This window comes from Schistocerca cancellata, unplaced genomic scaffold, assembly GCF_023864275.1.
Source record: "Schistocerca cancellata isolate TAMUIC-IGC-003103 unplaced genomic scaffold, iqSchCanc2.1 HiC_scaffold_1150, whole genome shotgun sequence".
Taxonomy (NCBI): Eukaryota; Metazoa; Arthropoda; class Insecta; order Orthoptera; family Acrididae; genus Schistocerca; species Schistocerca cancellata.
Genome location: NW_026047149.1, coordinates 749,150 through 772,503, shown reverse-complemented (window position 1 = coordinate 772,503; position 23,354 = coordinate 749,150). Strand labels below are relative to the sequence as shown.

Sequence of the window (23,354 nt, the reverse complement as noted above, 5' to 3'; positions counted from 1 at the left end):
AAGGCAGCACTCCTTGTGATGGCAGCACTCATTGGGAGGCAGCACTCGTTGCAAAGGCAGTACTCCCTGAGAAGGCAGCACTACTTGAAAATGCATTACCCCTTGCGAAGGCAGCACTCCCTGCGAAGGCAGCCCTCCTTTCGGAGGCAGCCCTCCTTGTGAAGACAACACTCCTAGCGAAGGCAGCACTCCTTCCGAAGGCAGCACTCCTTTCGAAGGCAGTACTCCTTGCGAAGGCAGCACTCCTTTTGAAGGCAGCACTCCTACCGAAGGCAGCACACCTTGCGAAGGCACCACACCCTGCGAATGCAGATCTCTGTGCAAAGGCAGCACTCCGTGGGAAGGCAGCACTACGTGCGAAGGCTGCACTCCTTGCGAAGGCAGCACTCCTTGCGAAGGCAGCACTCCTTGTGGAGGCAGCACTCCTTGTGAAGGCAGCTCTCCTTGCGAAGGCAGCACTCCTTGCGTAGGCAGCTCTCCCTGCGAAGGCAGCACTCCTAGCGATGGCAGCACTCCTAGCAAAGGCAGCACTCCTAGCGAAGGCAGCACTCGTTGCGAAGGCAGGAATCCTTGCAAAGGCAGCACTCCTTGAGGAGGCAGCACTCTGTGCAAAGGCAGCACTCCCTGCAAAGGCAGCACTCTGTGCAAAGGCAGCACTCCTTGCGAAGGCAGCACTCCTTGCGAAGGCATTTCTCCTTGCGAAGGCAGCACTCCTTGCAAAGGCAGCACTCCTGGCGAATGCAAAACCCCTTATGAAGACAGCACTCCCTACAAAGGCAGCCCTCGATGCGAAGGCAGCACTCCTTGCGAAGGCAGCACTCCTTGCGAAGGCAGCAATCCTTGCAAAGGCAGCACTCATTGGAAGGCAGCACTCGTTGCAAAGGCAGTACTCCCTCTTTGCGAAGGCAGCCCTCCTTGCGAAGGCAGCACTCCTAGCGAAGGCAGCACTCCTTGTGATGGCAGCGCTCCTTGCAAAGGCAGCACTCCTTGCGAAGGCAGCACACCTTGCGAAGGCAGCACTCGTTGCGGATGCAGCACTCCCTGCGAAGGCAGCACTCCTTGCGAAAGCAGCACTCCTTGCGAAGGCAGCACTCATTGGAAGGCAGCACTCGTTGCAAAGGCAGTACTCCCTGAGAAGGCAGCACTACTTGCGAAGTCATTACCCCTTGCGAAGGCAGCACTCCCTGCGAAGGCAGCCTTCCTCTCGAAGGCAGCCCTCCTTGCGAAGGCAGCACTCATTGCGAAGGCAGCACTCCTTGCGAAGGCAGTACTCCTTGCAAAGGCAGCACTCCTTGCGAAGGCAGCACCCCTTGCGGAGGCACTACTCCTTCTGAACGCAGCACTCCTTGCGAAGGCAACACTGCTAGCGAAGGCAGCACTCCTTGCGAAGGCAGCACTCCTTGTTTAGGCAGTACTCCTTGCAAAGGCAGCACACCTTGCGAAGGCAGCACTCCTTGCGAAGGCTGCACTGTGTACGAAGGCAACACCCCTAGCGAAGGCAGCACTCTGTCCCAAGGCAGCACTCCATGGGAAGGCAGCACTCCTTGCGAAGGCAGCACTCCTTGCGAAGGCAGCACTCCTTTCGAAGGCAGCACTCCTTGCTTAGGCAGCACTCTTTGCGAAGGGAGCACTACTTGCGAAGGCAGCACTCCTTGGAAGGCAGCACTCCTTGCAAAGGCAGTACTCCCTGGGAAAGCAGAACTACTTGCGAAGGCATTACCCCTTGCGAAGGCAGCACTGCCTGCGAAGGCAGCCCTCTTTGCGAAGGCAGCTCTCCTTGCGAAGGCAACACTCCTAGCGAAGGCAGCACTCCCTGCAAAGGCAGCACTCCCTGCGAAAACAGCCCTCCTTGCGAAAGCAGCACTCCTAGCGATGGCAGCACTCCTTGCGTAGCCAGCTCTCCTTAGAAGGGCAGCACTCCTAGCGAAGGCAGCACTCCTTGCGAAGGCAGCACTCCTTGCAAAGGCAGCACTCTTTGCGAAGGCACCACCCCTTGCTAAGGCAGCACTCCCTGCAAAGGCAGCCCTCATTGCGAAGGCAGCACTACTTGCGAAGGCAGCACTCCTTGCGAAGGCAGCACTCCTTGCGAAGGCAGCACTCATTGCGAAGGCAGCACTCATTGGGAGGCAGCACTCGTTGCAAAGGCAGTACTCCCTGAGAAGGCAGCACAACTTGAAAATGCATTACCCCTTGTGAAGGCAGCATTCCCTGCGAAGGCAGCCCTCCTCTCGAAGGCAGCCCTCCTTGCGAAGACAACACTCCTAGCGAAGGCAGCACTCCTTGCGAAGGCACCACACCCTGCGAATGCAGATCTCTGTGCAAAGGCAGCACTCCGTGGGAAGGCAGCACTACGTGCGAAGGCTGCACTCCGTGCGAAGGTAGCACTCCTTGCGAAGGCAGCACTCCTTGCGAAGGCAGCACTCCTAGCGAAGGCAGCACTCCTTGCGAAGGCAGCACTTCTTGCGAAGGCACCACTCCCTGCGAATGCAGATCTCTGTGCAAAGGCAGCACTCCGTGCGAAGGCAGCACTACGTGCGAAGGCTGCACTCCGTGCGAAGCCAGCACTCCATGCGAAGGAAGCACTCCTTGCGAAGGCAGCACTCCTTGCGAAATCAGCACTCCTTGCGAAGGCAGCACTCCCAGCGTAGGCAGCACTCCCTGCGAAGGCAGCACTCCTAGCGAAGGCAGCACTCCTAGCGAAGGCAGCACTCCTTGCGAAGGCAGCATTCCTTGCAAAGGCAGCACTCTGTGCAAAGGCAGCACTCCCTGCAAAGGCAGCACTCTGTGCAAAGGCAGCACTCCTTTCGAAGGCAGCACTCTTTGCGAAGGCAGCCCTCCTTGCGAAGGCAGCACTCTGTCAAAGGAAGCACTCCGTGTGAAGGCAGCACTATGTGCGAAGGCTGCACTCCGTGCGAAGGCAGCACTCCTTGCGAAGGCAGCACTCCTTGCGAAGGCAGCACTCCTTGCGAAGGCAGCACTCCCTGCGTAGGCAGCACTCCCTGCGTAGGCAGCACTCCCTGCGAAGGCAGCTCTCCTTGCGAAGGCAGCACTCTGTCAAAGGAAGCACTCTGTGTGAAGGCAGCACTATGTGCGAAGGGTGCACACCGTGCGAAAGCAGCACTCCTTGCGAAGGCAGCACTCCTTGCGAAGGCAGCACTCCTTGCGAAGGCAGCACTCCTTGTGAAGGCAGCTTTCCTTGCGAAGGCAGCACTCCCTGCGTAAGCATGCTCTCCCTGCGATGGCAGCACTCCTAGCAAAGGCAGCACTCCTAGCGAAGGCAGCACTCCATGCGAAGGCAGCAATATTTGAAAAGGCAGCAATCCTTGCAAAGGCAGCAATCCTTGCAAAGGCAGCACTCCTTGCGAAGGCAACAGTATATACAAAGGCATCACTCCTTTCGGAGGCAGCACTCTGTGCAAAGGCGGCACTCCCTGCAAAGGCAGCACTCTGTGCAAAGGCAGCACTCCTTGCGAAGGCAGCACTCCTTGCGAAGGCAGCACTCCTTGCGAAGGCTGCACTCCTTGCGAAGGCAGCACTCTGAGTAAAAGCAGCACTCCATTTGAAGGCTGCACTCCGTGCGAAGGGAGCACTCCTTGCAAAGGCAGCACTGATTGGAAGGCAGCACTCGTTGCTAAGGCAGTACTCCCTGTGAAGGCAGCAGTACTTGCGAAGGCATTACCCCTTGCGAAGGCAGCACTCCATGTGAAGGGAGCCCTCCTTGCGAAGGCAGCCCTCCATGCGAAGGCAGCACTTCTAGCGAAGGCAGCACTCCTTGGAAGGCAGCACTCCTTGCGAAGGCAGCACTCCTTGCAAAGGCAGTACTACTTGCGAAGGCAACACTCCTTGCGAAGGCAGCACTCCTTGCGAAGGCAGCACTCCTTGTGAACGCAGCACTCCTTGCAAAGGCAACACTCCTTGCAAAGGCAGAACTCCCTGCGAAGGCAGCACTCCTTGCGAAGGCGCCACCACATGCGAAGGCAGCAGTCCCCGCGAAGGCAGCAATTCTTGCGAAGGCAGCACTCTGTGCGTAGGCTGCACTCCGTGCGAAGGCAGCAATCTGTGCAAAGGCAGCCCTCCTTGCGAAGGCAGCACTGTGTCAAAGGAAGCACTCCGTGTGAAGGCAGCACTATGTGCGAAGGCTGCACTCCATGCGAAGGCAGGACTCCTTGCGAAGGCAGCAGTCCTTGCGAAGGCAGCACTCCTTGCAAAGGCAGCACTCCTTGCAAAGGCAGCACTCCTTGCGAAGGCAGCACTCCCTGCGTAGGCAGCACTCCCTGCGAAGGCAACCCTCCTTGCGAAGGCAGCACTCTGTCAAAGGAAGCACTCTGTGTGAAGGCAGCACTATGTGCGAAGGCTGCACTCTGTGCGAAAGCAGCACTCCTTGCGAAGGCAGCACTCCTTGCGAAGGCAGCACTCCTTGCGAAGGCTGCACTCCTTGCGAAGGCTGCACTCCGTACGAATTCAGCACTCCTAGCGAAGGCAGCACTCCGTCCTAATGCAGCACTCCTTGGGGAGGCAGCACTCCTTGCGAAGGCAGCACTCCTTGCGAAGGCTGCACTCCTTGCAAGGGCTGCACTCCTTGCGAAGGCAACACTCCTTGCGAAGGCAGCACTCCTTGCGAAGGCAGCACTCCTTGTGAAGGCAGCACTCTGTCAAAGGAAGCACTCCTTGTGAAGGCAGCACTATGTGCGAAGGCTGCACTCTGTGCAAAGGCAGCACTCCTTGCGAAGGCAGCACTCCTTGCGAAGGCAGCACTCCTAGCGAAGGCAGCACCCCTAGCGAAGGCAGCCCTCATTGCGAAGGCAGCACTCCTTGCGAAGGCAGCACTCTTTGCCAAGGGAGCACTCCTTGCGAAGGCAGCACTCCTTGGAAGGCAGCACTCCTTGCAAAGGCAGTACTCCCTGCGAAAGCAGAACTACTTGCGAAGGCATTACCCCTTGCGAAGGCAGCACTCCCTGCGAAGGCAGCCCTCTTTGCGAAGGCAGCCCTCCTTGCGAAGGCAGCACTCCTAGCGAAGGCAGCACTCCTTGCGATGGCAGCGCTCCTTGCAAAGGCAGCATTCCTTGCGAAGGCAGCACTCCTTGCGAAGGCAGCACTCCTTGCGAAGGCAGCATTCCTTGCGGATGCAGCACTCCCTGCGAAGGCAGCACTCCTTGCGAATGCACTACTCCTTGCGAAGGCAGCACTCCCTGCAAAGGCAGCTCTCCCTGCGAAGTCAGCCCTCCTTGCGAAGGCAGCACTCCTAGCGATGGCAGCACACCTTGCGAAGGCAGCACTCCTTTCGAAGGCAGCACTCCTTTCGAAGGCAGCACTCCTTGCGAAGGCAGCACTCCTTTTGAAGGCAGCACTCCTAGCGATGGCAGCACACCTTGCGAAGGCAGCACTTCTTGTGAAGGCACCACACCCTGCGAATGCAGATCTCTGTGCAAAGGCAGCACTATGTGGGAAGGCAGCACTACGTGCGAAGGCTGCACTCCGTGCGAAGGCAGCACTCCTTGTGAAAGCAGCACTCCTTGTGAAGGCAGCACTCCTAGCGAAGGCAGCACTCCTTGCGAAGGCAGCACTCCTTGCGAAGGCAGCACTCCTAGCGATGGCAGCACTCCCTGCGTAGGCAGCACTCCCTGCGAAGGCAGCACTCCCTGCGAAGGCAGCACTCCTAGCGAAGGCAGCACTCCTAGCGAAGGCAGCACTCATTGGAAGGCAGCACTCGTTGCAAAGGCAGTACTCCCTGCGAAGGCAGCACTCCTTGCGAAGGCAGCACTCCTTGCGAAGGCTGCACTCTTTGCGAAGGCAGCACTCTGAGCAAAAGCAGCACTCCATGCGAAGGCTGCACTCCATGTGAAGGCAGCACTCCTTGCGAAGGCAGCACTCATTGGAAGGCAGCACTCGTTGCAAAGGCAGTACTCCCTGCGAAGGCATCAGTACTTGCGAAGGCATTACCCCTTGCGAAGGCAGCACTCCCTGCGAAGGCAGCACTCCGAGCGAAGGCAGCACTCCCAGCGAAGGCAGCACTCCTAGCGAAGGCAGCACTCCTAGCGGAGGCAGCACTCCTTGCGAAGGCAGCACTCCTTGCGAAGGCAGCACTCCTAGCGAAGGCATTACTCCTTGCGAAGGCAGCACTCCTTGCAAAGGCAACAGTCCATGCAACGGCAACAGTCCATGCAAAGGCAGCAGTCCTTGCGGAGGCAGCACTCTGTGCAAAGGCAGCACTCCCTGCAAAGGCAGCACTCTGTGCAAAGGCAGCACTCCTTGCGAAGGCAGCACTCTTCGCGAAGGCAGCCCTCCTTGCGAAGGCAGCACTGTGTCAAAGGAAGCACTCCGTGTGAAGGCAGCACTATGTGCGAAGGCTGCACTCCATGCAAAGGCAGCACTCCGTGCGAAAGCAGCACTCAGTGCAAAGGCAGGCCTCAGTACGAAGGCAGCACTACGTGTGACGGCTGCACTCCATGCAAAGGCAGCACTCCTTGCGAAGGCAGCACTCCCTGCGAAGGCAGCACTCCATGCGAAGGCTGCACTCTCTGTGAACCAGCACTCCGTGCGAAGGCAGCACTCTGTGTGAAGGCAGCACTCCTTGCGAAGGCAGCACTCTGTGTGAAGGCAGCACTCCTTGCGAAGGCAGCACTCCTTGCGGAGGCAGCACTCCTTGCGAAGGCATCATACCTTGCGAAGTCAGCACTCTTTGCGAAGGCAGCACTCCTTGCGAAGGCAGCAATCTGTAGAAAGGCAGCACTCCATGCAAAGTCAGCACTACGTGCGACGGCTGCACTCCGTGCGAAGGCAGCACTCCGTGCAAAGGCAGCACTCCTTGCGAAGGATGCTTTCCGTGCGAAGGCAGCACTCCCTGCAAAGGCAGCACTCCTTGCAAAGGCAGCGTTCCTTGCGAAGGCAGCACTCCTTGCGAAGGCAGCACTCCTTGCGAAGGCAACACTCCTTGCGAAGGCAGCACTCTGTCAAAGGAAGCACTCCGTGTGAAGGCAGCACTATGTGCGAAGGCTGCACTCCGTGCGAAGGCAGCACTCCTTGCGAAGGCAGCAGTCCTTGCGAAGGCAGCACTCCTTGCAAAGGCAGCACTCCTTGCGAAGGCAGCACTCCCTGCGTAGGCAGCACTCCCTGCGAAGGCAACCCTCCTTGCGAAGGCAGCACTCTGTAAAAGGAAGCACTCTGTGTGAAGGCAGCACTATGTGCGAAGGCTGCACTCTGTGCGAAAGCAGCACTCCTTGCGAAGGCAGCACTCCTTGCGAAGGCAGCAATCTGTAGAAAGGCAGCACTCCATGCAAAGTCAACACTACGTGCGAAGGCTGCACTCCGTGCGAAGGCAGCACTCCGTGCAAAGGCAGCACTCCTTGCGAAGGCTGCACTCCTTGCGAAGGCTGCACTCCGTGCGAATTCAGCACTCCTAGCGAAGGCAGCACTCTGTCCTAAGGCAGCACTCCTTGGGAAGGCAGCACTCCTTGCGAAGGCAGCACTCCTTGCGAAGGCTGCACTCCTTGCAAAGGCTGCACTCCTTGCAAAGGCAACACTCCTTGCGAAGGCAGCACTCCTTGCGAAGGCAGCACTCTTGCGAAGGCAGCACTCTGTCAAAGGAAGCACTCCGTGTGAAGGCAGCACTATGTGCGAAGGCTGCACTCTGTGCAAAGGCAGCACTCTTTGCGAAGGCAGCACTCCTTGCGAAGGCAGCACTACTTGCAAAGGCAGCACTCCTAGCGAAGGCAGCACTCCTAGCGAAGGCAGCCCTCATTGCGAAGGCAGCACTCCTTGCGAAGGCAGCATTCTTTGCCAAGGGAGCACTCCTTGCGAAGGCAGCACTCCTTGGAAGGCAGCATTCCTTGCAAAGGCAGTACTCCCTGCGAAAGCAGAACTACTTGCGAAGGCATTACCCCTTGCGAGGGCAGCACTCCCTGCGAAGGCAGCCCTCTTTGCGAAGGCAGCCCTCCTTGCGAAGGCAGCACTCCTAGCGAAGGCAGCACTCCTTGCGATGGCAGCGCTCCTTGCAAAGGCAGCACTCCTTGCGACGGCAGCACTCCTTGCGAAGGCAGCACTCCTTGCGAAGGCAGCATTCCTTGCGGATGCAGCACTCCCTGCGAAGGCAGCCCTCCTTGCGAAGGCAGCACTCCTAGCGAAGGCAGCACTCCTTGCGATGGCAGCGCTCCTTGCAAAGGCAGCACTCCTTGCGACGGCAGCACTCCTTGCGAAGGCAGCACTCCTAGCGATGGCAGCACACCTTGCGAAGGCAGCACTCCTTTCGAAGGCAGCACTCCTTTCGAAGGCAGCACTCCTTGCGAAGGCAGCACTCCTTTTGAAGGCAGCACTCCTAGCGATGGCAGCACATCTTGCGAAGGCACCACACCCTGCTAATGCAGATCTCTGTGCAAAGGCAGCACTCTGTGGGAAGGCAGCACTACGTGCGAAGGCTGCACTCCGTGCGAAGGCAGCACTCCTTGTGAAGGCAGCACTCCTTGCGAAGGCAGTACTCCTTGCGAAGGCAGCACTCCTTGCGAAGGCAGCACTCCTAGCGATGGCAGCACTCCCTGCGTAGGCAGCACTCCCTGCGAAGGCAGCACTCCCTGCGAAGGCAGCACTCCTAGCGAAGGCAGCACTCCTAGCGAAGGCAGCACTCATTGGAAGGCAGCACTCGTTGCAAAGGCAGTACTCCCTGCGAAGGCAGCACTCCTTGCGAAGGCAGCACTCCTTGCGAAGGCTGCACTCTTTGCGAAGTCAGCACTCTGAGCAAAAGCAGCACTCCATGCGAAGGCTGCACTCCATGTAAAGGCAGCACTCCTTGCGAAGGCAGCACTCATTGGAAGGCAGCACTCGTTGCAAAGGCAGTACTCCCTGCGAAGGCATCAGTACTTGCGAAGGCATTACCCCTTGCGAAGGAAGCACTCCCTGCGAAGGGAGCACACCTTGTGAAGGCAGCCCTCCGTGCGAAGGCAGCACTTCTAGCGAAGGCAGGACACCTTGCGAAGGCAGCACTCCTTGCGAAGGCAGCACCCCTTGCGAAGGCAGCTCTCCTTGCGAAGGCAGCACCCCCTGCGTAGGCAGCACTCCCTGCGAAGGCAGTACTCCGAGCGAAGGCAGCACTCCTAGCGAAGGCAGCACTCCTAGCGAAGGCAGCACTCCTAGCGGAGGCAGCACTCCTTGCGGAGGCAGCACTCCTTGCGAAGGCAGCACTCCTAGCGAAGGCATTACTCCTTGCGAAGGCAGCACTCCTTGCAAAGGCAACAGTCGATGCAAAGGCAACAGTCCATGCAAAGGCAGCAGTCCTTGCGGAGGCAGCACTCTGTGCAAAGGCAGCACTCCCTGCAAAGGCAGCACTCTGTGCAAAGGCAGCACTCCTTGCGAAGGCAGCACTCTTTGCGAAGGCAGCCCTCCTTGCGAAGGCAGCACTGTGTCAAAGGAAGCACTCCGTGTGAAGGCAGCACTATGTGCGAAGGCTGCACTCCATGCAAAGGCAGCACTCCGTGCGAAAGCAGCACTCAGTTCAAAGGCAGGCCTCAGTACGAAGGCAGCACTACGTGTGACGGCTGCACTTCATGCAAAGGCAGCACTCCTTGCGAAGGCAGCACTCCCTGCGAAGGCAGCACTCCATGTGAAGGCTGCACTCTGTGTGAACCAGCACTCCGTGCGAAGGCAGCACTCTGTGTGAAGGCAGCACTCCTTGCGAAGGCAGCACTCTGTGTGAAGGCAGCACTCCTTGCGAAGGCAGCACTCCTTGCGGAGGCAGCACTCCTTGCGGAGGCAGCACTCCTTGCGAAGGCAGCACTCCCTGTGAAGGCAGCACTTCGAGAGAAGGCGCACTCTGTGCGAAGACAGCTCTCCTTGCTTAGGCAGCACTCGATGCAAAGGCAGCACTCCTTGCGAAGGCAGCACTCCTTGCGAAGGCATCATACCTTGCGAAGTCAGCACTCTTTGCGAAGGCAGCACTCCTTGTGAAGGCAGCAATCTGTAGAAAGGCAGCACTCCATGCAAAGTCAGCACTACGTGCGAAGGCTGCACTCCGTGCGAAGGCAGCACTCCGTGCAAAGGCAGCACTCCTTGCGAAGGATGCTTTCCGTGCGAAGGCAGCACTCCTTGCAAAGGCAGCACTCCTTGCAAAGGCAGCGTTCCTTGCGAAGGCAGCACTCCTTGCGAAGGCAGCACACCTTGCGAAGGCAGCACTCCTTGCGAAGGCAGCACTCCTTGCGAAGGCAGCACTCCTTGCGATGGCAGCACTCCTTGCGAAGGCAGCTCTCCTTGCGAAGGCAGCACTCCTTACGAAGGCAGCACTCCTTGTGAAGGCAGCACTCCTTGCAACGGCAGCACTCCTTGGGAAGGCAGCACTCCGTGCAAAGGCAGCACTCCATGCAAAGGCAGCACTCCGTGCGAAGGCAGCACTCCGTGCGAATTCAGCACTCCATGCGAAGGCAGCACTCCCTGCGAAGGCTGCACTCAATGCGTAGGCTGCACTATCATGCGAAGGCTGCACTCCATGCGAACGCTGCACTCCTTGCGAAGGCAGCACTCCATGCGAAGGCTGCACTCCATGCGTAGGCTGCCTTCCATGCGAAGGCTGCACTGCATCCAAAGACTGCACTCTGTGCGAAGGGTGTACTCCGTGTGGAGGCTTCACTCCCTGTGGAAGGTGTACTCCCAGTGCAGGGTGCACTCCATGCAGAGACTGCACTCCATGTGGAGGCTGCACTCACTCCATGTGGAGTCTGCACTTATTGTGAAGGCTCCAGTCATTGAAAGTCTCACCCTTTGCAAGGGCTGCACTCCTTAAAAAGGCCGCACTCCTTAAAAAGGCTGCACACCTTGCGAAGTCTTCACACACTGTTAATACTGCGTAGTCTGATTTCGTCACTCCTAATAAGTGAGAAGATCTTTGTGGACGTAAGGACTGCAAACCATGTCCAAGCATCATGACGTGTAGTCAGTACACCTTGTGGGATAGCTCTTTTAATGTAATAATCCCAGGTTGTGATTAAGATAATTTAAGAAAGAGACATGTTGCTACAGGTAGAGGAGCATACGTTCTGATATCAATCGCTCTTGTCAGCGCAGCTCACAGCTCACCATGAAAGGAAAGCACATCTACCAGGGGCAACACACATTCGAAAGACAGTACAGATTGTGAGAGGCTACACTGATCTTAGATGGCACATATTATTAGGAAGTGACTCTATTGAAGGACAGAACGTGAAGTGTGGGCACCACTTTATTTGAGGGCAGCATCCCTACTGAGGACAGCGCATTATGTGAGGTCAGAACATCTTGGGATGGTAGAACCACACAATGTGAGCTTAGCTTGCTCTGCAAGGGGGGCTTGTCATGCATTGTATGTGAGTACAGCACAGCTAGCAATGTTGGCACTCCTTGCAAGGATGGCACTCCCTGAGAGGACAGCACTGCTTGCGAGGATGGCACACCTTGCGAGGACAGGACACCTTGTGAGGACAGGACACCTTGTGAGGACAGCACACCTTGTGAGGACAGCACACCTTGTGAGGACAGCACACCTTGTGAGGACAGCACACCTTGTGAGGACAGCACACCTTGCAAGGATGGCACACCTTGCGAGGACGGCACACCTTGCGAGGACGGCACACCTTGCGAGGACAGCACACCTTGCGAGGCCAGCACACCTTGTGAGGATGGCACCCTTTGTGAGGAAGGCACATCTTGTGGGGATGGCACACCTTGCAAGGATGGCACACCAAGCGTGGATGGCACACCATGTGAGGTTGGCACACCATTCGAGGTTGGCACACCATTCGAGGATGGCACACCATGTGAGGATGGCACACCATGTGAGAATGGCACACCATATGAGAATGGCACACCATGCAGGGACATCACACCTTGCAAGCACTGCACACCTAGTGAAGACAGCACACCTGTGAAGTTAGCATGCCATGCGAAGACAGTTCGCCCTGCAAAGACACCTTCAGAACACAAGACACCAATAAAATTGCACACCTGCTGAGTACATCAAGCATTAAGGAGATGGCAGATATGCAGAGGTCAGCTCACTTTAGGCAGTCTGCACATCTTAAAGGGAGAGCACATGTTGGAATGAGAGGACATTTTATAAGGGAGGCACACCCCAAGAGGAGAGAACGCCTTGTAATGTTAGTACACTGTGTGGGGATAGTACAATATATGAAGAAGGCATATTTTCTGAAAAATTATGTGTTCCAATGACTGCATGCCTTCTGATTGCTGCACTCATTATGAGGTTAGCACATGTTGGCAATACAGCTCACCATGTGGGGGACAATAATTTTCACGACTAGCACAACCAGTGAGGACAGCGCACCGCGCACCTTGCACAGAATCCACTCCCCTTGCAAGGACAAAACAGCCTGCAAGGAAAGGACATCTTTCGAGGACAACACACCTTGTGCAGCAGCATACTTTTTGAGGACAGTATAGTAAGTTTTGCGTAAGCAGTCACTTCCCCATGCAAGGTATCTCTTGCAAGTTCAGTAACAGATGCTTTTGCAATCCGCACAATGACAGAACACATAGTTAGTGTATGTGACTTTGTGAACACAGCATACTTTTTGAGGACAGCACAGCACACATTGCAAGGACAGCACATCTTGCTAGGACAGCACAGCTTGCGAGGACAGCACAGTTTGCGATGACAGCACAGCTTGTGATGACAGCACAGCTTGCGAGGACAGCACAGCTTGCAAGGACAGCACAGCTTGCAAGGACAGCACAGCTCGTGAGGACAGCTCAACTTGAGAGGACAGCTCAACTTGAGAGGACAGCTCAACTTGAGAGGACAGCTCAACTTGAGAGGACAGCTCAACTTGAGAGGACAGCTCAACTTGAGAGGGCAGCTCAACTTGAGAGGAGAGCTCAAGTTGACAGCTCAACTTGAGACGACAGCTCAACTTGAGAGGACAGCTCAACTTGAGAGGACAGCTCGAGAGGACAGCTCAACTTGAGAGGACAGCTCAACTTGAGAGGACAGCACAACTTGAGAGGACAGCACAACTTGCGAGGACAGCACAGCTTGCGATGACAGCACAGCTTGTGATGACAGCACAGCTTGCGAGGACAGCACAGCTTGTGAGGACAGCACAGCTTGCGAGGACAGCACAACTTGCGAGGACAGCACAGCTTGTGATGACAGCACAGCTTGCGAGGACAGCACAGCTTGCAAGGACAGCACGGCTTGCGAGGACAGCACAGCTTGCGAGGACAGCACAGCTTGCGAGGACAGCTCAACTTGAGAGGACAGCTCAACTTGAGAGGACAACACAACTTGAGAGGACAGCTCAACTTGAGAGGACAGCACAGCTTGCGAGGACAGCGAAGCTTGTGAGGACAGCACGGCTTGCGAGGACAGTACGGCTTGCGAGGACAGCACTGCTTGCGAGGACAGCACAGCTTGCGAGGACAGCACAGCTTGCGAGGACAGCACAGCCTGCAAGGAAAGGACATCTTTCGAGGACAACACACCTTGTGCAGCAGCATACTTTTTGAGGACAGTATAGTAAGTTTTGCGTAAGCAGTCACTTCCCCATGCAAGGTATCTCTTGCAAGTTCAGTAACAGATGCTTTTGCAATCCGCACAATGACAGAACACATAGTTAGTGTATGTGACCTTGTGAACACAGCATACTTTTTGAGGACAGCACAGCACACATTGCAAGGACAGCACATCTTGCTAGGACAGCACAGCTTGCGAGGACAGCACAGTTTGCGATGACAGCACAGCTTGTGATGACAGCACAGCTTGTGATAACAGCACAGTTTGCGATGACAGCACTGCTTGCGAGGACAGCACAGCTTGCGAGGACAGCACAGCTTGCGAGGACAGCACAGCTTGCGATGACAGCACAGCTTGCGATGACAGCACAGCTTGTGATGACAGCACAGCTTGCGAGGACAGCACAGCTTGTGAGGACAGCACAGCTTGCGAGGACAGCACAACTTGCGAGGACAGCACAGCTTGCGAGGACAGCAAAGCTTGTGAGGACAGCACGGCTTGTGAGGACAGCACAGCTTGCGAGGACAGCACGGCTTGCGAGTACAGCACAGCTTGCGATGACAGCACTGCTTGCAAGGACAGCACGGCTTGCGAGTACAGCACAGCTTGCGATGACAGCACTGCTTGCAAGGACAGCACAGCTTGCGAGGACAGCACAGCTTGCGAGGACAGCACGGCTTGCGAGGACAGCACAGCTTGCGAGGACAGCAGAGCTTGCGAGGACAGCTCAACTTGAGAGGACAGCTCAACTTGAGAGGACAACACAACTTGAGAGGACAGCTCAACTTGAGAGGACAGCTCAACTTGAGAGGACAGCACAACTTGCGAGGACAGCACAACTTGGAAGGACAGCACAGCTTGAGAAAATAGCTCAACTTGAGAGGACAGCTCAACTTGAGAGGACAGCACTACTTGAGAGGACAGCACAACTTGCGAGGATAGCAAAGCTTGCGAGGACAGCACAGCTTGTGAGGACAGCATTTCTTGCAAGGACAGTACGGCTTGCGAGGACAGCACGGCTTGCGAGGACAGCACGGCTTGTAAGGACAGCACAGGTTGTGAGGACAGCACAGCTTGCGAGGACAGCACAGCTTGCGAGGACATCATAGCTTGTGAGGACAGTACAGCTTGCGAGGACAGCACAGCTTTCGAGGGGAGCACAGTTTGCGAGGACAGCTCAACTCGAGAGGACAGCTCAACTTGAGAGGACTGCTCAACTGGAGAGGACAGCTCAACTGGAGAGGACAGCTCAACTTGAGAGGATAGCCCAACTAGAGAAGACAGCTCAAGAGGACAGCACAACTTGAGAGTACAGCACAACTTGCAAGGGTAGTAGACCTTGTGATTAACCTTGTAATGCCATAACTATTGTACATTCAGTAACTGTTTCATTTGCAGCAACCTTTCTGCATACAGTGACACTTGCATGTACAGATATACTGATATGAATAGGAAGAATTTCACTTTCAGCAGTTTTCGCTAATAGAACATGAATAGTGTGTGCTGCAACTCTTGCATGTACAGTATCCCAAATGTGCAGAGTAAGTTTTGCGTAAGCAGTCACTCCTCCATGCAAGGTATCTCTTGCAAGTTCAGTAACAGATGCTTTTGCAGCGGAGATGTGTGTATTAACCAGAGAACTTGAATAGACTGCTTTGCATGCTGTAATGCAGAAAAAAAGCGATGGGGAGGAGAAAAAGCAGTATGTAGAAAGAAGGGAGGGAGGGAGTGTATGAGGAAAGTATATTTGAGAGAGTTGAAGAGGATAGTAATATGGGGAAGGATGAGAGGAGGAGAAGGAAGCCATGGTGAGAAGAGGGAGGATGTATTGGGCAAAGAGGAAACGATGGAGAGAAATAAGGAAGGATCGAAAGTAACAGGTAATATAAGTGTAAAGTGAATGGAGGAGGATAGAGAAAATTATATATAAATATATATCAATATATATATACATAGTGTGTAGATGGTATGTTTACTACAATTAAGAACACACGAAAACCTTGCACAGGCAGTGAAGTGGAGACTCAAAAGGTGAAAACAAGCACTAAGTCTGAGGTGAGGCAAGAAGGAAGAACTTCCACTACAGTAGGCGCTACTGAATAATAAAGTGGGGAAACCAAAGTGTAGAATGGTAGTCGAGCCACATGGTGGCTAGAATAAAAGATACTCGTCGGTGTGGTGTCTAATATCAGTCATGCTGTCTGTCAAGACAACAACAGGAATGTACAGATGAAACAGGTGCATCGAAATTCCTGACGACTGGAGCATTACAATAATCAGTACCATAAGCTGTGCTGTGTGGCGCCAATTAACAAGTTGTCAGACGAGAATCGAAGGCAAGATATCCACTGTAATACAGTAGATGAGAGACAGACTTATCAGAACTGCTAGACATGCCTAATGCCGCATAAATGAACGCTGCCACTTGTGCCGCCCATGCACATAACGTAGTGTTAAAGATGAAGTGCCTGCCGAAAACGCGGAGGGATTTCTATAGACCGTAACAATAAAAAAAAGGAAAGTGTGAAGAGCGTGGGACACAGGGCAGCCGACACATTGCACTCCAAGGACGGAATGCGTCGGAGAGCGCGGTCCAGTATTCCGATAGGGGGTGCGGTGGGGGAGGGGGTTAAGGGGTACAAAATGCGGCCCGTCATTCGTCGGAATTCGCAGCTCGCGGCCGATATCCCATGGTGCTATTCCAGGGATGAACATAGCCTCTCATAGTCGCCCGGAGGCGACATAAAATTTTGACTGTTCAGACTCAGCACTTTCATATCGACATGGCGAAAATCCATGTTCAGCTATTGGCTTTCAGGCTGCACTTCCTGAGTTAGCAGGCTTCAATGTAATATTGTTGCAACCCCAGCTTCCCGACTGAGAAAGCAAAACAGAAATTTACAGAACACACACACACACACACACACACACAAATCGTCGCCATTGGGCTGCATTAAAATAATTGGAGTATTACATAATAATTAAACCACAAGCAGTGCTGTGTTACAGCAGTGAAAGGGTGTCCAGAAGGAAATCCACGGGAAAAAAATCCGCTGTAATACACGCAATCAGAGGCGGGTGTGTCACGCCTGGTAATACAATTAACGGCGACTATGTTAATTGCTGCTTGGTAGCTGGTGTGTGTGATGGCTTGGCAGCGCACGAACTGCTTCCTTACTTGCTTCCCAACTTAACAAGCGATGTCGCAAGCAAGTTATTTCAACAGGCGCATTTGTATCGCCTGTGTGGTTTTTTGGGCGGGGGGTGGGGGTGGGTGGGGTGCGCGGCCTGTTGGCTTCGCGGCACGCATTGTGTCCCCCTCCCAGCTGCCCGACTTAGCAAGCGACTCCGCTGCGCTCCGCTTGGTCCCTGTTACGTTATAAGGCGGCCACTCCGAACAAGTGACAGCGAGAGACACGCGTATATAAACACCGCGCGGAATATCTACTGCGTCAACGCAACATACGCCACGTCATTCGTCTTATGTAGTTACAAATTAAACACTTTCCGTTACTCTCCTTTCATTCCACTGTGGAAACTAGTCTTCTTTTACGTCGCCACACGGTCCTATATCAAAGCAAACTACGCTTACTGGGCCAGGCGGCGCGGAGCATCTCTGCTCTTCGTGTTTCAAAACACGCTGCATAAACGTCCGTAACTCCTCGATGCCTTCACTTACAATCTTAAAACTTTGACACCGCCAAGCGACTACCGTTCTCAGTACGTGATATCAATTTCAACTAGATACGCCCTCACTGTCCCAGGCAAAAACACACTCAAAGGCGTAAATACAAACCGAAGAGAAACACGGATTACACAAACGCACGCAAAAGCTACGTTTTCGTCTTATGTAGTTACAAATTAAACACTTTCCATTACTCTCCTTTCATTCTACTGTGGAAACTAGTCTTTTTTTACGTCGCCACACGGTCCTATATCAAAGCAAACTACGCTTACTGGGCCAGGCGGCGCGGAGCATCTCTGCTCTTCGTGTTTCAAAACACGCTGCATAAACGTCCGTAACTCCTCGATGCCTTCACTTACAATTTTAAAACTTTGACACCGCCAAGCGACTACCGTTCTCAGTACGTGATATCAATTTCAACTAGATACGCCCTCACTGTCCCAGGCAAAAACACACTCAAAGGCGTAAATACAAACCGAAGAGAAACACGGATTACACAAACGCACGCAAAAGCTACGTTTTCGTCTTATGTAGTTACAAATTAAACACTTTCCATTACTCTCCTTTCATTCTACTGTGGAAACTAGTCTTTTTTTACGTCGCCACACGGTCCTATATCAAAGCAAACTACGCTTACTGGGCCAGGCGGCGCGGAGCATCTCTGCTCTTCGTGTTTCAAAACACGCTGCATAAACGTCCGTAACTCCTCGATGCCTTCACTTACAATTTTAAAACTTTGACACCGCCAAGCGACTACCGTTCTCAGTACGTGATATCAATTTCAACTAGATACGCCCTCACTGTCCCAGGCAAAAACACACTCAAAGGCGTAAATACAAACCGAAGAGAAACACGGATTACACAAACGCACGCAAAAGCTACGTTTTCGTCTTATGTAGTTACAAATTAAACACTTTCCATTACTCTCCTTTCATTCTACTGTGGAAACTAGTCTTTTTTTACGTCGCCACACGGTCCTATATCAAAGCAAACTACGCTTACTGGGCCAGGCGGCGCGGAGCATCTCTGCTCTTCGTGTTTCAAAACACGCTGCATAAACGTCCGTAACTCCTCGATGCCTTCACTTACAATTTTAAAACTTTGACACCGCCAAGCGACTACCGTTCTCAGTACGTGATATCAATTTCAACTAGATACGCCCTCACTGTCCCAGGCAAAAACACACTCAAAGGCGTAAATACAAACCGAAGAGAAACACGGATTACACAAACGCACGCAAAAGCTACGTTTTCGTCTTATGTAGTTACAAATTAAACACTTTCCATTACTCTCCTTTCATTCTACTGTGGAAACTAGTCTTTTTTTACGTCGCCACACGGTCCTATATCAAAGCAAACTACGCTTACTGGGCCAGGCGGCGCGGAGCATCTCTGCTCTTCGTGTTTCAAAACACGCTGCATAAACGTCCGTAACTCCTCGATGCCTTCACTTACAATTTTAAAACTTTGACACCGCCAAGCGACTACCGTTCTCAGTACGTGATATCAATTTCAACTAGATACGCCCTCACTGTCCCAGGCAAAAACACACTCAAAGGCGTAAATACAAACCGAAGAGAAACACGGATTACACAAACGCACGCAAAAGCTACGTTTTCGTCTTATGTAGTTACAAATTAAACACTTTCCATTACTCTCCTTTCATTCTACTGTGGAAACTAGTCTTTTTTTACGTCGCCACACGGTCCTATATCAAAGCAAACTACGCTTACTGGGCCAGGCGGCGCGGAGCATCTCTGCTCTTCGTGTTTCAAAACACGCTGCATAAACGTCCGTAACTCCTCGATGCCTTCACTTACAATTTTAAAACTTTGACACCGCCAAGCGACTACCGTTCTCAGTACGTGATATCAATTTCAACTAGATACGCCCTCACTGTCCCAGGCAAAAACACACTCAAAGGCGTAAATACAAACCGAAGAGAAACACGGATTACACAAACGCACGCAAAAGCTACGTTTTCGTCTTATGTAGTTACAAATTAAACACTTTCCATTACTCTCCTTTCATTCTACTGTGGAAACTAGTCTTTTTTTACGTCGCCACACGGTCCTATATCAAAGCAAACTACGCTTACTGGGCCAGGCGGCGCGGAGCATCTCTGCTCTTCGTGTTTCAAAACACGCTGCATAAACGTCCGTAACTCCTCGATGCCTTCACTTACAATTTTAAAACTTTGACACCGCCAAGCGACTACCGTTCTCAGTACGTGATATCAATTTCAACTAGATACGCCCTCACTGTCCCAGGCAAAAACACACTCAAAGGCGTAAATACAAACCGAAGAGAAACACGGATTACACAAACGCACGCAAAAGCTACGTTTTCGTCTTATGTAGTTACAAATTAAACACTTTCCATTACTCTCCTTTCATTCTACTGTGGAAACTAGTCTTTTTTTACGTCGCCACACGGTCCTATATCAAAGCAAACTACGCTTACTGGGCCAGGCGGCGCGGAGCATCTCTGCTCTTCGTGTTTCAAAACACGCTGCATAAACGTCCGTAACTCCTCGATGCCTTCACTTACAATTTTAAAACTTTGACACCGCCAAGCGACTACCGTTCTCAGTACGTGATATCAATTTCAACTAGATACGCCCTCACTGTCCCAGGCAAAAACACACTCAAAGGCGTAAATACAAACCGAAGAGAAACACGGATTACACAAACGCACGCAAAAGCTACGTTTTCGTCTTATGTAGTTACAAATTAAACACTTTCCATTACTCTCCTTTCATTCTACTGTGGAAACTAGTCTTTTTTTACGTCGCCACACGGTCCTATATCAAAGCAAACTACGCTTACTGGGCCAGGCGGCGCGGAGCATCTCTGCTCTTCGTGTTTCAAAACACGCTGCATAAACGTCCGTAACTCCTCGATGCCTTCACTTACAATTTTAAAACTTTGACACCGCCAAGCGACTACCGTTCTCAGTACGTGATATCAATTTCAACTAGATACGCCCTCACTGTCCCAGGCAAAAACACACTCAAAGGCGTAAATACAAACCGAAGAGAAACACGGATTACACAAACGCACGCAAAAGCTACGTTTTCGTCTTATGTAGTTACAAATTAAACACTTTCCATTACTCTCCTTTCATTCTACTGTGGAAACTAGTCTTTTTTTACGTCGCCACACGGTCCTATATCAAAGCAAACTACGCTTACTGGGCCAGGCGGCGCGGAGCATCTCTGCTCTTCGTGTTTCAAAACACGCTGCATAAACGTCCGTAACTCCTCGATGCCTTCACTTACAATTTTAAAACTTTGACACCGCCAAGCGACTACCGTTCTCAGTACGTGATATCAATTTCAACTAGATACGCCCTCACTGTCCCAGGCAAAAACACACTCAAAGGCGTAAATACAAACCGAAGAGAAACACGGATTACACAAACGCACGCAAAAGCTACGTTTTCGTCTTATGTAGTTACAAATTAAACACTTTCCATTACTCTCCTTTCATTCTACTGTGGAAACTAGTCTTTTTTTACGTCGCCACACGGTCCTATATCAAAGCAAACTACGCTTACTGGGCCAGGCGGCGCGGAGCATCTCTGCTCTTCGTGTTTCAAAACACGCTGCATAAACGTCCGTAACTCCTCGATGCCTTCACTTACAATTTTAAAACTTTGACACCGCCAAGCGACTACCGTTCTCAGTACGTGATATCAATTTCAACTAGATACGCCCTCACTGTCCCAGGCAAAAACACACTCAAAGGCGTAAATACAAACCGAAGAGAAACACGGATTACACAAACGCACGCAAAAGCTACGTTTTCGTCTTATGTAGTTACAAATTAAACACTTTCCATTACTCTCCTTTCATTCTACTGTGGAAACTAGTCTTTTTTTACGTCGCCACACGGTCCTATATCAAAGCAAACTACGCTTACTGGGCCAGGCGGCGCGGAGCATCTCTGCTCTTCGTGTTTCAAAACACGCTGCATAAACGTCCGTAACTCCTCGATGCCTTCACTTACAATTTTAAAACTTTGACACCGCCAAGCGACTACCGTTCTCAGTACGTGATATCAATTTCAACTAGATACGCCCTCACTGTCCCAGGCAAAAACACACTCAAAGGCGTAAATACAAACCGAAGAGAAACACGGATTACACAAACGCACGCAAAAGCTACGTTTTCGTCTTATGTAGTTACAAATTAAACACTTTCCATTACTCTCCTTTCATTCTACTGTGGAAACTAGTCTTTTTTTACGTCGCCACACGGTCCTATATCAAAGCAAACTACGCTTACTGGGCCAGGCGGCGCGGAGCATCTCTGCTCTTCGTGTTTCAAAACACGCTGCATAAACGTCCGTAACTCCTCGATGCCTTCACTTACAATTTTAAAACTTTGACACCGCCAAGCGACTACCGTTCTCAGTACGTGATATCAATTTCAACTAGATACGCCCTCACTGTCCCAGGCAAAAACACACTCAAAGGCGTAAATACAAACCGAAGAGAAACACGGATTACACAAACGCACGCAAAAGCTACGTTTTCGTCTTATGTAGTTACAAATTAAACACTTTCCATTACTCTCCTTTCATTCTACTGTGGAAACTAGTCTTTTTTTACGTCGCCACACGGTCCTATATCAAAGCAAACTACGCTTACTGGGCCAGGCGGCGCGGAGCATCTCTGCTCTTCGTGTTTCAAAACACGCTGCATAAACGTCCGTAACTCCTCGATGCCTTCACTTACAATTTTAAAACTTTGACACCGCCAAGCGACTACCGTTCTCAGTACGTGATATCAATTTCAACTAGATACGCCCTCACTGTCCCAGGCAAAAACACACTCAAAGGCGTAAATACAAACCGAAGAGAAACACGGATTACACAAACGCACGCAAAAGCTACGTTTTCGTCTTATGTAGTTACAAATTAAACACTTTCCATTACTCTCCTTTCATTCTACTGTGGAAACTAGTCTTTTTTTACGTCGCCACACGGTCCTATATCAAAGCAAACTACGCTTACTGGGCCAGGCGGCGCGGAGCATCTCTGCTCTTCGTGTTTCAAAACACGCTGCATAAACGTCCGTAACTCCTCGATGCCTTCACTTACAATTTTAAAACTTTGACACCGCCAAGCGACTACCGTTCTCAGTACGTGATATCAATTTCAACTAGATACGCCCTCACTGTCCCAGGCAAAAACACACTCAAAGGCGTAAATACAAACCGAAGAGAAACACGGATTACACAAACGCACGCAAAAGCTACGTTTTCGTCTTATGTAGTTACAAATTAAACACTTTCCATTACTCTCCTTTCATTCTACTGTGGAAACTAGTCTTTTTTTACGTCGCCACACGGTCCTATATCAAAGCAAACTACGCTTACTGGGCCAGGCGGCGCGGAGCATCTCTGCTCTTCGTGTTTCAAAACACGCTGCATAAACGTCCGTAACTCCTCGATGCCTTCACTTACAATTTTAAAACTTTGACACCGCCAAGCGACTACCGTTCTCAGTACGTGATATCAATTTCAACTAGATACGCCCTCACTGTCCCAGGCAAAAACACACTCAAAGGCGTAAATACAAACCGAAGAGAAACACGGATTACACAAACGCACGCAAAAGCTACGTTTTCGTCTTATGTAGTTACAAATTAAACACTTTCCATTACTCTCCTTTCATTCTACTGTGGAAACTAGTCTTTTTTTACGTCGCCACACGGTCCTATATCAAAGCAAACTACGCTTACTGGGCCAGGCGGCGCGGAGCATCTCTGCTCTTCGTGTTTCAAAACACGCTGCATAAACGTCCGTAACTCCTCGATGCCTTCACTTACAATTTTAAAACTTTGACACCGCCAAGCGACTACCGTTCTCAGTACGTGATATCAATTTCAACTAGATACGCCCTCACTGTCCCAGGCAAAAACACACTCAAAGGCGTAAATACAAACCGAAGAGAAACACGGATTACACAAACGCACGCAAAAGCTACGTTTTCGTCTTATGTAGTTACAAATTAAACACTTTCCATTACTCTCCTTTCATTCTACTGTGGAAACTAGTCTTTTTTTACGTCGCCACACGGTCCTATATCAAAGCAAACTACGCTTACTGGGCCAGGCGGCGCGGAGCATCTCTGCTCTTCGTGTTTCAAAACACGCTGCATAAACGTCCGTAACTCCT

The 23,354-nt window shown here is 52.1% G+C and overlaps 2 protein-coding genes across 2 annotated transcripts; both read right to left on the bottom strand.

Annotated features, from left to right (window-relative positions):
* Positions 1 to 28: 28 nt before the first annotated feature.
* On the bottom strand, positions 29 to 1,096 carry LOC126160071 (uncharacterized). Its single transcript, XM_049916877.1, has one exon. It carries the CDS (start codon positions 1,094 to 1,096, stop codon positions 29 to 31), a length of 1,068 nt encoding a protein of 355 aa, XP_049772834.1.
* A 1,020-nt stretch (positions 1,097 to 2,116) lies between these two features.
* LOC126160070 (ice-structuring glycoprotein-like) lies at positions 2,117 to 6,099 on the bottom strand. Its single transcript, XM_049916876.1, has 4 exons — positions 4,924 to 6,099; positions 4,189 to 4,649; positions 3,680 to 4,091; positions 2,117 to 2,854 (listed from the first exon to the last, which is right to left on the bottom strand). The coding sequence occupies exons 1-4, from the start codon at positions 6,097 to 6,099 to the stop codon at positions 2,117 to 2,119; spliced, it is 2,787 nt and encodes a 928-aa protein (XP_049772833.1).
* Positions 6,100 to 23,354: the final 17,255 nt, after the last annotated feature.